The sequence below is a fragment of the Bufo gargarizans genome, chromosome 5 (assembly GCF_014858855.1).
Source record: "Bufo gargarizans isolate SCDJY-AF-19 chromosome 5, ASM1485885v1, whole genome shotgun sequence".
NCBI classification, from domain to species: domain Eukaryota; kingdom Metazoa; phylum Chordata; class Amphibia; order Anura; family Bufonidae; genus Bufo; species Bufo gargarizans.
The window spans coordinates 89324504-89338429 of NC_058084.1; the positions used below are offsets into that span (position 1 = coordinate 89324504).

At 42.1% G+C, this 13926-nt stretch overlaps 1 protein-coding gene across 5 annotated transcripts in view; it reads right to left on the reverse strand.

The window, feature by feature from the left end:
* The window catches only part of VPS13B (vacuolar protein sorting 13 homolog B), a 988099-nt gene that overhangs the window by 17002 nt on the left and 957171 nt on the right, over positions 1-13926 (reverse strand). For all 5 annotated transcript variants that reach the window (XM_044295329.1, XM_044295331.1, XM_044295327.1 and 2 more), the window contains 2 exons: positions 13444-13620; positions 10174-10344 (listed from right to left, as the gene is read on the reverse strand). In XM_044295329.1, coding sequence (XP_044151264.1) covers positions 10174-10344; positions 13444-13620 — 348 coding nt within the window. The remainder of the gene's footprint in view (positions 1-10173; positions 10345-13443; positions 13621-13926) is intronic.

Genomic DNA, 13926 nt, shown 5'->3' on the forward strand with positions numbered 1-13926 from the left:
TGGGGCAAAGATTGCGTTTTTTTCCTCTGGTCCTGTACCTAAATACCCTGACCAAGGCAGAGTGACTTGATGGCACCCTACCTCGTGGCACCATGAACTCTGGAGGATATGCCCCACTACACCTTCCAGCTTAGCCTTATATAATAATACTACAATCAGTTTTTAATGGCATGAAATACAAGCAGGGAGTTATATCCTACTAGCAGAACGACATCTCCATTGTGTGGGACACTGTGCTGCTGTCATCCTGGGATTAACCTCACCAGAACCTCGGAGTGGAATTTGCCAGGATTATCACATGACACTACCCACATCATTGGATGTTTGAATGTAAATCACTTCCAGCACTTCTGGCCCAACATGTAAGATTTCACCGCTTCCTCTGGGGACCTATTTGAGGTTTGTGGTTGCAATTTCAGGACCAACGTACCGCATATTAGAAATGTCTACAAATCCTTACAGAGTCATCTCTTGCGACCTTTTTCCATGGAATGTCTATGGTCGCTTTCATCTGGCATCCTTACGATCATGGAACAAACTCACGAAAGACCGCAGCTCAAAACACAGCTCATGTCACATGGAATACAACAAGACACGGTACATGTGTACACACCAAACGAGCTCACATGTCAATGTTCTCCTGCTGCCAAACCCAACAAAGTTCACACCACAAGCAAGCACAGCTCCGGAAATGGGTTTTGCAAGCAATTCATGTTTTACAGAATCAATCAAAACCCGTCAAATCATAAATTAGAAACAGTGACACGAGAGAAATTAAAGCTGAGGCAGGAGGCAAAAAGAGCCTCATACCTCAGCAAAGTAAGGCTCTGTTAACATCACGTTTGAGCCCGTCATGTCCAGTAATAATGGCAGCACAGGGATAAGTTACAGTATTAGGGGAATTATGACCTTGTGACAGGTGTGGAATTAAAAATAACGAACCACTAATGCTGGACAACACTCAAAAGCTAGCTCTCCTGATTCCCCCATGGATATTCATGCTTGGTTTGGCCGAGCATGCATGTGTTGTCAATGGAAGTGGCACATCTTCTAGCCAACAAAAAGGTCAGATACTTTGAATTTTATCTGCCGTCAGGGGACAGTGGGGAGGACCCCCAAACAAATCCCTGAAACTGGCGGATTTGGCCAACATGCTGTACGGTGCAAAAAATGTAGACAGGTGTGGAAAAAATTCAGCAATGTAAGAATGCTTTCAAAAATAGAAGTGTAAATGGTTTAATTTTATCAATTAACAAAATACAAAGTGAATGAACAAGAGAGATCTAAATCAAATCAATATTTGGGGTGATCACCCTTTGCCTTCAAAACAATTCTTCTAGTTACACTTGCACAAAGTTTTTGAAGGAGGTTGTCCCAAACATCTTGGAGAACTAACCACAGATCGTCTGTGGATGCAGGCTTGCTCAGATCCTTCTGTCCCTTCATGTAATCCCAGACAGACTTGATACTGAGATCAGGGCTCTGTGGAGGCCAAATCATCACTTCCAGAACTCCTTGTTCTTCTTTACCCTGAGGATAGTTCTTAATGACATTAGCTGTATGTTTGGGGGTTGCTGTTTTGGAGTCAATCACACGCCCCTCTGATGGTACTGCATGATGTATAAGTATCTGCATGGATTCCTAGCCTTGAGAACATCATTCATCGTGATTCCTGACCAACTCTCCAACTCTAATAGTTAAATAAGGGCGCTCACCAGGTACTAAGACAATCGCAATTCTGGAGCACTGCCTGCCTTCTACCCAAGGACATTACATAGAGGTACAACAAATTATAAAAAAGACTGGCTCACAGTAACATATCTATTTAATAAGATACAATGACATATACGGTAGTTTAAAACATATGAATTCATTCACTGTTCATTATTTTATGAATTCATGTTCTTTAAACTATATGTCATTGTATCTTATTAAATAGATGTATGTTACTGTGAGCAAGCCATTTTTATAATTTGTTATAACTCTCCAACTCTGTTTGCTGAAATGCAGCCCCAAACGTTCAAGGCACCGCTACCATGCTGCACTGTTGCCTGTAGACACTATGGGAGTCAGTTATTAAGACCGGCGATTCATGCGCCGGTCTTAATACCCCTGCGCTGGCAGTGGAAGTTATGTAGCGGCACCAGCCTCTACATAACTTTGGCGCTTGCTGCTGCCGGCCCTGCGACGTGGTTTAAACTAAGCCAGCTCCCTTGCTGGCATAGTTTAAGACCATTTTCCACGCCATAAAGTGGCATAGAAAATGGTAAATGAGATGGGTCAGTCGGCCGCCACCTTCCCCGCCTATGCCATGCACCTTTTCTCCTCCACCTCGGAAAAGTAGTGTATGTGGGGAAAAGGCGCAAATTTTGCCGCAAAACTCATTTGCGACAAAATCTGTGCCTAAAATGCATAAAAAAGTGGCCCCCTATGTTTTCATGCATAGTTGAGTACTATGGTCTTGTTTCCATGTTGAAGGTATAGCTTTTTGGTTATAAGTGTTCCATGAAGGCCACTTTTGGCCAGACCTATCGAACAGTAGATGGGTGTACCTGGGTCTCACAGGTTTCTGCAAGTTCTGAGCTGATGACACTGCTGAGCATCTTCCTATTTTTAAGAGAGGTAATCATGTGTCTCATCTGCTGCACTAATTTTCCTTGGTTGACCACTGTGTCCATGGTCCTTAACGTTGCCCATTTTTCTGTGCTTCTTCAAAAGAGCTCGAACAGCACAACAAAACCCCAGTCTGCTTTGATATCTTTGTCTGGGAGAGATCTTGTTGATGCAGTATAACTACCTTGTGTCTTGTTGTTGCGCTTAGTCTACAGTATATGACCTGTAACATTAAACTGTCTTCCACAACCTCAGCTTTGTAGCAGAGTTTGGACGTTCCACCCAGTTTTAAATGGATTAACTTCAGCAAATGGAATTTATCATATAGACAAAGTAATACAAGGCACGTACTAATGTATTGTGATTGTCCATACTGCTTCCTTTGATGGTTTTATTTACTTTTCCATTGCATTATACACTGCTCATATCCAGGGGTTATGTCCACTGTGCAGCGAAGCTATGAGTTGACCAGGAAGGAACAATTTGTGCCTATGTGCGCTCCCACGGTCACCAGAGACATTGGTGCCTTTTCCTACAATGTGCAAACATGGCCACCGCTGCTGAATTGCAGGGTGGCCATAACCCCATGGAGCAGTGTATAGTCAGATGGAAAAATGAATCCAGCCAGCAAAGGAGGCAATATGGACAATCACAATACATTAGTAAGTGCCTTGTATTAACTTTACTACATGATAAATGCAATTTTCTTTAGTGAGAAACCCCTTTAAGCCTCCTACACAGATGTTTCTGTTACAGTTAATGACCGTGTTTCCACCTACACATGAAAGTGAAGATCATTATCACCTGTTTGGTGTAACTGGTTAATCATACACCTGACTATAATCCCACAAAATCCCTGGCTTTGTGCAAGCATACCTAGAAGAGTACATGAATAGTAGGACCGCGCTGCTCTGTCTTTTTCCAATGTATAAGCAGAATTGGCGAGAATCCATGGACTTTCTTGTTGTCCTTCACGGTACATACTCCAACTCATTTGCATTCTCACCTCATATAGTTGATCAGTAATTGAGGGGCAAAACAGTGAAGTACTGCCTGCAGCTTGCCCAACCCGAGGTTTCACCACTGCCTTATCAGATGGAGAGTGGTGGGGTCCTACTATTTATATGCGTACCTTAGTGTGAATTGAACCCACTTGACTGAGGATCCTACAGCGCTCACAGTAGAGGAGACTACAAGCGTGTGCAGAGCGGGAATCACGCTCCGTGTGCGAGTGTGATTCTCCGTTCTGGGCACTCCTCATCTTGCAGGAGCACATTGGCATTATACTGATTTATAATGCTGTGTGTCTCTGCATGACCGTACTTCTACAGGACCATACTGAAATAACGCTGTCAGTATGATCCTGTATCAATAGGGTCTTTCAGAGGCACACAGCATTATAAATCAGTATAATGCCGATGGCTCCTGCCAGACAAGCAGTGTCGCATGTAGCGTGATTCATGCACTGCACACGCTCATGTGAAACAGCCCTTGACTGGTGACATTTTTTTATAGATTTTAAGTCTACTAGAAGAACTGATGCTGTTTTGAAGGCAAAGGGTGGTCACAAATATTGATTAGGTTTATTGTTCTTTTGTTCATTCACTTTGCATTTTGCTAATTGAAAAAATAAACTATTAACATTTCTTTTTCTGAAAAAACTCTTACTTTGAAGTATTTTTTCCCACCTGCATGTCTGTTTTAGTAACTACTTGCATTCCCCATGTGAATAAGGTATGTCTTTGCACAGTTGGCGCCATCAACGATTAGCTAGTGTTAAAGTATAAAGGGACATGTCCCATAACAGTGAGAACTGAGCATCAATGTATTCATACCTTTCCAAGAGGAATAATAGAGGAATTCCATAACACAGAGTAGTTTTAAGAATAGATGCTCCAGAATTGTTATTTCATGGGGAATGCAAAGTGTATAAAACAGACGAGTCAGGAGAGGCGACAGCTCCTCTTTCACTTACTCCTCCGAGCTGAGGAAATACCTGTCTGCAGATTCTCTACAGATGTAGATTATTATAATGTGTAGAAATTCATTTTTTGGGTCTCTTAATGGGAAAAGTTGATTTCTGAAATTGCTTAGGGAACGCTCAGCGAGCATGAAAGTGCAAGGAAGGATATAGTCATGTAAACATTTACACCATGGATTCCAGCAGGACGCGGCTCGGACAATCAATTCTCCTTATCCCGCGGGGAGAGAAGAGCCTCTTGTTCTTGTTTGAAAACCACTTGAGCAGAGAGCAAAAGTCATGTAAACCCAGGAGAACCCCCCAGCCCCCCCACCGCCAAGCGATGAGATCTAGTGGGGGTCAACTGCTATGTAAACACTGCAGCTACATCAGCATCAAACATGGGGCAGCAGAGAATTCACGCACAGCCACCTGCTACCACCACACCATCTAGTACATAAAGCAGAGTTCTACAGTCTAGGAGCAGAGGAGCCAGAGATGCCCTACTGGAGAATGGTGAACGATGAGGACACCAGGGCAACTCTGCACACACCATGGGAGAGTCTGTTAGATGCCCCCTAATGGAGGCCTGGAGGTGCTGCATCCAATGGAGTAGGGTGGAAAGAGAACGCTCCTACAAGGAGAAAATCATGCAAGCAAAAGAGATGAAACAGTACGTAAAAAAGGAAAGAGTCAGGGCAGACACAGACGAGGGAGTTTAGTGCGAGTTCCTGTTCTGACCCCCACTCTTCTGACAGGATCGCACAGCGTTATGTCAGTGTAAAGCCTCATTCGCACATCAGTGTTTTGGTCAGTGATTTCTCTCACTGCCACACGCTGCGAGTTTCTCGCACTGAACTCACTCGTGTGTGTCTGGCCTAAGGGCTAGCTCACACAGAATATTTTTTTCACACTAATTCCAACTCAGAAACAGAGTCGTAATCAGTGTGGGAAAAACCTCCTAAAATCTGCCTCCTGCTGTTTTCAATGGGAGGCAGTGACCAGAGCTTCTTTCCTCAGCGAGCTTCCTGCCCTAACTTTATGCGGTTTTCACACCAGAATTTGAGCTGAGACAGCGGCCCTATCGAATGGGGCTGTTCAGCATGCAGAAACCCCAAGCTCACAGGGTCCACAGGCAAAACACATGTCGGATTTTTCTGACGAGTTTTTTGCCCGTGCGAACGTTGGCTAAGAAATGGAAGTGGAGATGTTTAGGATAAAGGTTTCCCTTTACCCAGGGCAAAAAACTTACTTTGCTCCCCTGGCCCTGTATTTGAATACCCTGGTTAAAGCCGAGCCGGCATGTTGGATGGGTTCTCATATAGGTCTTCTTTCCTTTCATTCTCTGTTAGGAGATCCGGTAGGCTGTTACGGCACAGGGCAGCCTGCCGGATGCTCTACTTCATGGCCGGATCCCCATTGACTGCAATGAGGTCTGGTGGTGATAAATGCAACATTTTTTTTGTGTGGCAGAAATAAACGGTACATCAAGTCAATAACACTAAGGTGGACAGCGGCGCTGGTGCAGCGGGTGATTTATCAGGAGAATATTTTTTTTCTATTTTATCACAGTTCCTACCATCATCTTATTTTTTTTTTCAATGTTTTGTTAGTTAGAACTTTAGTCTGTGCTACCTAATGCTTTAAACTAAAAAATGATACCTTCGCCCCTTTCTCTTCCGCTAGTTCGGTCCTCCTCCACCATTTGTACACAAGGCTGCAGTGGTGACCCAGAAGCACATGACTGCTGCAGCCAATCACTGTCCTCAGTGGTGGTCTCATGTCACATACTGCTGAGCACAATTATTGGCTGCAGCAGTCACATACCGTATATTTGCACGTCAACACTACTACACAAAGAACAGGCGCACTGGACTGCTCTGACAACTGCAGGTGAGTATATACTATTTTTTATTTTGAAGCATTAAATGGCATGGGGCAAATTTTTAATGAAGCCTGGGATCACATCACATTTTTCATATACGTTAATGGATACCTCAGATAGATACAGATACAGTGGCACAGATACAGATACAGTGGCACCCATCATTATAGAATTCCATCATTAAAAAAAACGTATACGTTAACGTATACTTTTTTTTTTCTTTTTACAATGGCATCCGCCTGAGGCATCTGTTAATGTATACTGTTTTTGGATACGTTAAATGTAGAGATGAGAGAATCGACTTTGGATGAAACACCCGAAGTCGATTTGCATAAAACTTAGTTTCAATACTGTACGAAGTGAGCGATCCGTACAGTATTAGAATGTATTGCCTCCGACGAGCCGAAGTTATTACTTTGCAAAGTTTCGCGAGACTCTGCGTAATAACTTCATAAACTGATTTCTTCTGTAAAAGAACATTTCCCGAACTTGGGTTCAATTCCATACCTTGGAACCGAACCCGAGTTTGGGAAATAGTTTTTTACAGTAGAAATCAATTTATGAAGTTATTATGCGAAGTCTCGTGAAACTTCGCGAAGTAATAACTTCGGCTCATCGGAGCCAATCCATTCAGATCTTTCTTATTTCCTGTGATGGTATGTCCATGGGTGTGTCAAAGCTCCAACAGGGGCAGTGATGTAACTAGCTGGTGGGAGGAGCTATAAAGTAGCTGAGTGATAGAGGAGTGTATGTAACAAGCTGGTGGGAGGAGCTATAAACAAGCTGGTGGATAGGGGGGTGTCTATGTAACAAGCTGGTGGGAGGAGCTATAAAGTAGCTGAGTGATAGAGGAGTGTCTATGTAACAAACTGGTGGGAGGAGCTATAAACTAGCTGGGGGATAGGGGAGTGTCTATGTAACTAGCTGGGTGGGAGGAGCTATAAACTAGCTGAGTTATAGAGGAATGTATGTAACAAGCTGGTGGGAGGAGCTATAAACAAGCTGGGGGATAGGGGAGTGTCTATGTAACTAGCTGGGTGGGAGGGGCTATACTACATACAGGATGGAAACAAACCAGAGGGATTGGTTTACATGGTGGAAACAGGTCAGGAGGAAAGTCCAAAATAGAAAAAAAAGCATGGGGAAGATGTACATGAGGTATGCAACTACATGAGAAAATCACTTTAAACTGGAAAAATCACTTCAAACTAAAGTTTAGTAGTAATGACACATTTCAAATCTGAAAGTCCAAAGACCACACTGCGATTACCGCATGTAATATGTACAACAATCCCATCATAACGACTACCACAACATGAAATGAAAAGCACAGCCAGGGGTCATCACAGGACAGATATGTAAAATAACAAAAACCTCGACCACTTATCAGTACAGCCTCGTCTCCTCCATACCTGGGAACAGTCAGACATTTGTCACAATAAAGAATATTCTCGTTTTAATTATTTCCAATCATAAAACAAAGCCATGCTCCAATACAGCGCTGGCTCCATTTGCAAGAAAAACTCCACAAACATGGAATTTTCCATTCATATTGTTTACTTCATTTTAAGCCAAAAGGGCTTTTATCTGGTGCGTTTGAGCGCTAGTTGTTAATGTGCATTAATGATCGGACAGTTTATTACAGGCAAATGGAAAATCACTTGAAGAACATCAGGCAGCGGAGTCAGACAGGACGTCACACTCGGGTACTGCTGCGCCCAAATTCACCAGGGAGATGGACCCCGTGGAAAGGGATGGGGGGTGGAAGGGAGAAGTGGATGCAATCCTGACCAATCCAGTTGTGACTATTCAGTCTCTCCTCTGGTTGAGCAGGGAGACCATGGGGGTCGTGGACACAGGTTCATGTCACGTACCATGGGTTGTGCTGCATTCATTCACCGCCATCTTAGAACTGGGTTTATAGGGTGGTATAGATATAGGTGCTTGCCAGATGACCAAAGCTGGTGACCAATGACATCATGTCCCGTCCAGCAGAATATTTTTTTCGATAAGGTGTGTGGTGTAAAAATATATAAAAAAAGTGTTACCTACTTCATATAAAATGGGGGGATTTTGTTACTTAATTTGTGCCAAGTTCTTGCCAGTATTTTTTACTCCTCTCTGCATTTTTGAAAAACGTTGAGAAAAGTGGGTGTGGTTTATCTGGAGGGGGTGTGGTCACAAGTTTATTACGTTTAATGACAGAAAATGTTGCAAAAAGCAGTGAAAATCACGGATTTAGTTTCTGGCGTTCAGAAAGTCCAAAATTTGCCAAGATTCTTAATACATTGGGCGTATTTCACTCACTTGATGATCTTTGGGTTGACATTAGCGTATGATTTTTCTGCCCCAATGTGTCTATTGTATTTTACCACCATGAATGAGGTAAACAAATCTCATCTCCGTGTAAATCATTAATGGCGTGTCCACAGAAAATGCCATAAATGCCTGATAGGAGTGGGTTCTACCCCTGGATTCCCAGCCACCACACTCTCCATACAAGTCAGCCTTTCCATTGAAGACTATGAAAGCTCCAGGAAAAACAGCATGGAGCAAGATGCTGGGCAAAGGTCCACAGGGTGGGACCTGCACAGATCAGTCATGGATGCTTATAATGGGAATACGCCTTTAGAACCCAACCCCTCCAGAAAATTGTAAGCCATTGAGTATGATAATCATCTCGCTCCTTCTCTGGTGCTGAAGCTCTGGCTTGTAGACAATGCACAAGAGAAGGGATGGATAGATAGATAATAGATAGATAGATAGATAGATAGACAATAGATAAATATTAGATAGATAGGATATAGGTAGATAGATAGATAGATAGATAATAGATAGATAGATAATAGATAGATATTAGATAGATGGATACAGTAGATAGATAGATAATAGATAAATAGATAGGATAAAGGTAGATAGATACATGATAGATAATAGATAATAGATAGATACAGTAGATAGATAATAGATAGATAGATGGATAGATAATAGATAGATGGATACAGTAGATAGATAATAGATAGATAGATGGATAGATAATAGATAGATGGATACAGTAGATAGATAGATAGATAGATAGATAGATAGATAATAGATAATAGATAAATAGGATATAGGTAGATAGATACATGATAGATAATAGATAGATTGTTAGGGTGGGTCCTGTCTGTTAGCAGCCATCTTGTACCTGGGCCCAACATATTTTTGTGTCCCTTTTTTTAATAAATATTTTGGAGGTGCTGGTTTAATTTTCTTTTGTGTTAGATAGATCAATAGATATGAGATTTATAGACAAATAGACATTAGATAGATATATAGACTAGATGATAGATAGATGACCGATAATAGATAAGATAGATATGAGCTAGAATAGATAGATAGATAATGATATAAAGAGATATGATATATACATAAGATGAATAAAAGATAGATATTAGCTATATATAGACAAACAGAACGACAAGTAGACAGACACATAGGTAGATAACAGATATGACATAATATACTGTAGACAGACAAATTATAGAAAGCTATGTAGATAGATAGATAAATCTATTGATGAGATACAACATCTGCACAGGGGTAGAAGGATATGGAATATCTCTAGTGAGCAGGGACAGGACGGATGTGAGTGATAGAAGTATCTGTACAAATCTCCAAAATATAATAAACAGGAAATATCTATGATATAGAGTTATGTAGATGGAGACGTTACCCAGCAGACTAATGCCCAGTCGGGACAACCCTTGTCTCAGGCCTTCTCCTAGATTGTCTGGCAGTTGTCTTCTCCATTCTTCCTGCCTGTTGTAATGTTCTTCATCCAGGGACAGGCGGTCCATGTTCCGTGCTAGGCTTGTGGCAAGGTTAGTGAGAGACGTCAAGGTACCTAATGGTAATAAAGAACTATTATACCTTTCCTCTTTTTGGATAAGCAATTAATTTATAAAATGCTGCAATCCATTATATTTACAGTTAATCTGTTTTGTTTTGTTTTTTGTAGTTTTGGGCAGGAATTTCCCTCACTTCACCACTAGATGTCACTGTCTGTACACAATCACCGCTTCCACTCTATTCCATGCAGGCCGGGGTAGGGTTTCTACTAGCACAGGAACACTGAAATATACTTAACATTTCCCCATTTATCACGTGCAGCGGGATCTACAGCCAGCATCACATTACTCCTGAGGGGGGTGTCAGCACATCACTTTTGGATGGCTCCCACAGAAGATGTATATTGGGGATGAGTATCATATACCCATAGAAGCTTAAAATATAACTTCTTTATGAAAGGACACAATGTAATGGCGCTGGTATGTGGGGGATTTTCCTGCTATATGACCACACAGAAATATTAATATTTCTCAACTTGTGATTTATTCATTATTTTTATTACCGCTACACTCCATGGAAAAGAAATCTCCCCTTTGGCAGGTTGTAGTAATAATTTAGTATCGGAGCCGGGAGTGAATGTGAAATGTATGGCCTGAGTGTTATCATGTGTACCCCAGATTTCAGAAGATAATCCTACGGGCGGAGAATATAATACACCTGGGTTATACTGATTGCGGGGCCTAGTTGTACCGTTCATGTCTTTTATTGAGCAAATTGGGGGGAATTTATCAAGCCCTGTGCTCCAGAATTCAGGCTGCAAAAAAGTGGGTGAGGTTAGCCTGATTTCATTTCATTCAACCCCTTAACGACCCCTGACGTACTAGTACGTCACAGCGGGAAGAGACTTCCCACAAATTGACGTACATCATGATAATCGGGCAGGTACAGGAGCTGTGCGCGCCCGGTCAGTGCAGGGGCCCAGCTGTGACTGACAGCCAGGCCCCTGCTGTATCAGCTAGCATCGCGGATGTAAATGCTGATGCCGGCGGATTAACCCCTTATATGCCGCGATTAACGCTCAATGCGGCACAATGCGGAACATCGCAGAGGGAGGGGGCTCACTCTGCCTCTCCATTGGCCACCCGTGCTGCGGTGAATGGGGCCTCGGGGTCTGCCATGTACGGAAACCAGACTGGGTCTCACAGGCACACTGTCTGTGCGAAGCTGACAGTTTTAATGTAGTACGATACAGTATGTATTGTACTACATTGAAACCGGGATCAGACCCTGAAATGTTGAAGTCCCTGTACTGGGACAAAAATAAAAATGGAAAAAGGTAAAAAAAAAAAAAAGTTTATAAAAATAGACAGACATTGTCCGTAACAAGCGACTTTATAAAAATATCACATGACCTACTTCCTCAGGAGAACACTATGGATTTTTTTTTTCTTTAAAAAATGCTTTTTATTGTGTAAAACTGAAATAAAAAAATAGACAACATTTTGGGCATCACTGCATCTGTAACGACCAGCTATATAAGACTCACATGATCTACCCATCATGTGAAAAAATAAACAAAAAAACCCTGCAAAAACCTTGCCCCAAAAAAGTGTAATATTGAACGATCAATAAAAATCTTATGTACCCAAATATGGTACCAATAAAAACGTAAACTCTTCCCACAAAAAAAGACGATTGGCAAAAAAAATAAAAAATAAATGGCTTTAAGAAAATGGAGACACAAAAACATGATTTTTTTCAAACATGCATTTTATTGTGTAAAATTTTAATAAATAAAATGGAATTAATTGTTCCCTCAATGTTCACATGGCGTCCAGGCCTAAACCATGAGGCTCCCTTCACCATGCTTCACAGATGGGATGTCACTGCCTGCCCTGTGAGAGATCTGAGAAGATAGGATAGACTTGCAGCACGTGAGTCTATCTGACAGGTCTTTCTGTGTTTCCTTTCTGTTTGTTGTTGTGGGCAGGATCCCACCTCTCCACAGGTTCTGCTCGTTATCTGTGAAGAGGCTCTTTTTAAGTCCGCCTCTTACTGCTGACTTTGCGGTTGATATTTTCCCTCTGGAGTTCTATACTGGTAGTTTGTGGATCCTCTACTTCCCGCTCGTCTCAAGCTAAGTCCTCCTGTTTTCTCCTTTGTGCGTGTGTTGCTGGTAGGTCTCAGGGACACGCTGGTCCCTTTACGGTGGAAGGTAACGGCTGTCTCATTCCCCTCTCCCCAAGTTAGGGTTTGCTTCAGTGTCAGCAGGGCTTAGGTTCCAGCGTATGAGTTCGTTCACCATCAGGACTTGCTCATAGTGTCAGCAGTCAAGGAAAAGCTCAGGGATTGTTAGGAGGTTACCATTCCCGCCTCCCTAGCTTTGAGGCCTAGTATGTTTACCTGTTGTTGTTTGTTTACTTGGTGTTCCTCACATCCCCACCTGCCGTGACATGGGATGAGTTTTTGGTGTTGGTGTGAGTGTTCTTATTCCGTAATCCTATGCTGAAGCCTTATCTGAAGAGGGCCTCATGGAAAAACATGGATGCACTGAAACACATTTGCAGGGAGGACTGGTCCAAAATTTATCCTCAATGTTGTGCAAATCTTATTTGCAGCTTTAAGAAATGCTTGGTAATGGCGATTGCAGCAAAAGTGGGATCTACAGGGTTCACTTACTTTTTTCCATACAATATGGATGATTTTTCACGGTACTCAATAAAAGACATGAACCGTACAACAGTTTGTGCATTACTAGTTCAGTTACATTGTGTCCTTCTATAATTGTGACTTAGATATCAGACCATATTTTATTACCGATCAATGCAGAAATCCAGGCGATTACAAAGGGTTCACTTACTTTTAGCTACAACTATAGATAATCAGAGATATCTCCATACATGGCAGCGCATAGGCAAGATGACATGATGGCAACTGATCTATGACCAGGAACTCTCTACATGACCTTGTTCTCATTCCTTCTTCCAGGACTTCTCTAGTGCAGTACCCATCTCTGGAACACTCTTCCCCTTCCTCTAGTCATACACAAGTTTTTCAGAATACATCACTTCCCACACTGCATACCGGAGCTGGGCAATATCCACCCATTATCCTGCAGCATACCATCATTTTTAGAACACAGATTGTGACATACCTTTAGAAATGTGCTTTACGAAAGAGGTGGTCCCCCTCGAGACGCCACTAACAAAGGCCCCTGGACCACGGGTGAGACCTTCATATGGGAGTCTGAAGAAGTCTGCAATGCCATTCCCAATGCTCCGTACCAGACTGGCAGGGCTTCCCAGGATATCTAAGGATCCAACCACCCATCCTAAGGGAAACAATATATTTGTAGATGGTAAGAAAATGTCCAGTAAGAAAAAAAATAAAACATGTAGCAGAACGAAACAATGATAAAGTAATGAAAAATGAGAACAAAAAGCTGCGACCAGAATCGTAAAAAGAAGAACAATCAAAAACAGCAACAAGAGACAAAAATAAACTATCCTGGACTCCTGGTCGTATGACTTTAGCGGCTAAGCACATGGTGGCGGGCATTTTTGATTGCACTTTGTTTTTCCTATTTATTTCCATAATTAATCAGTTTATACCTTGTTTTATTGTATTACTATGAGGT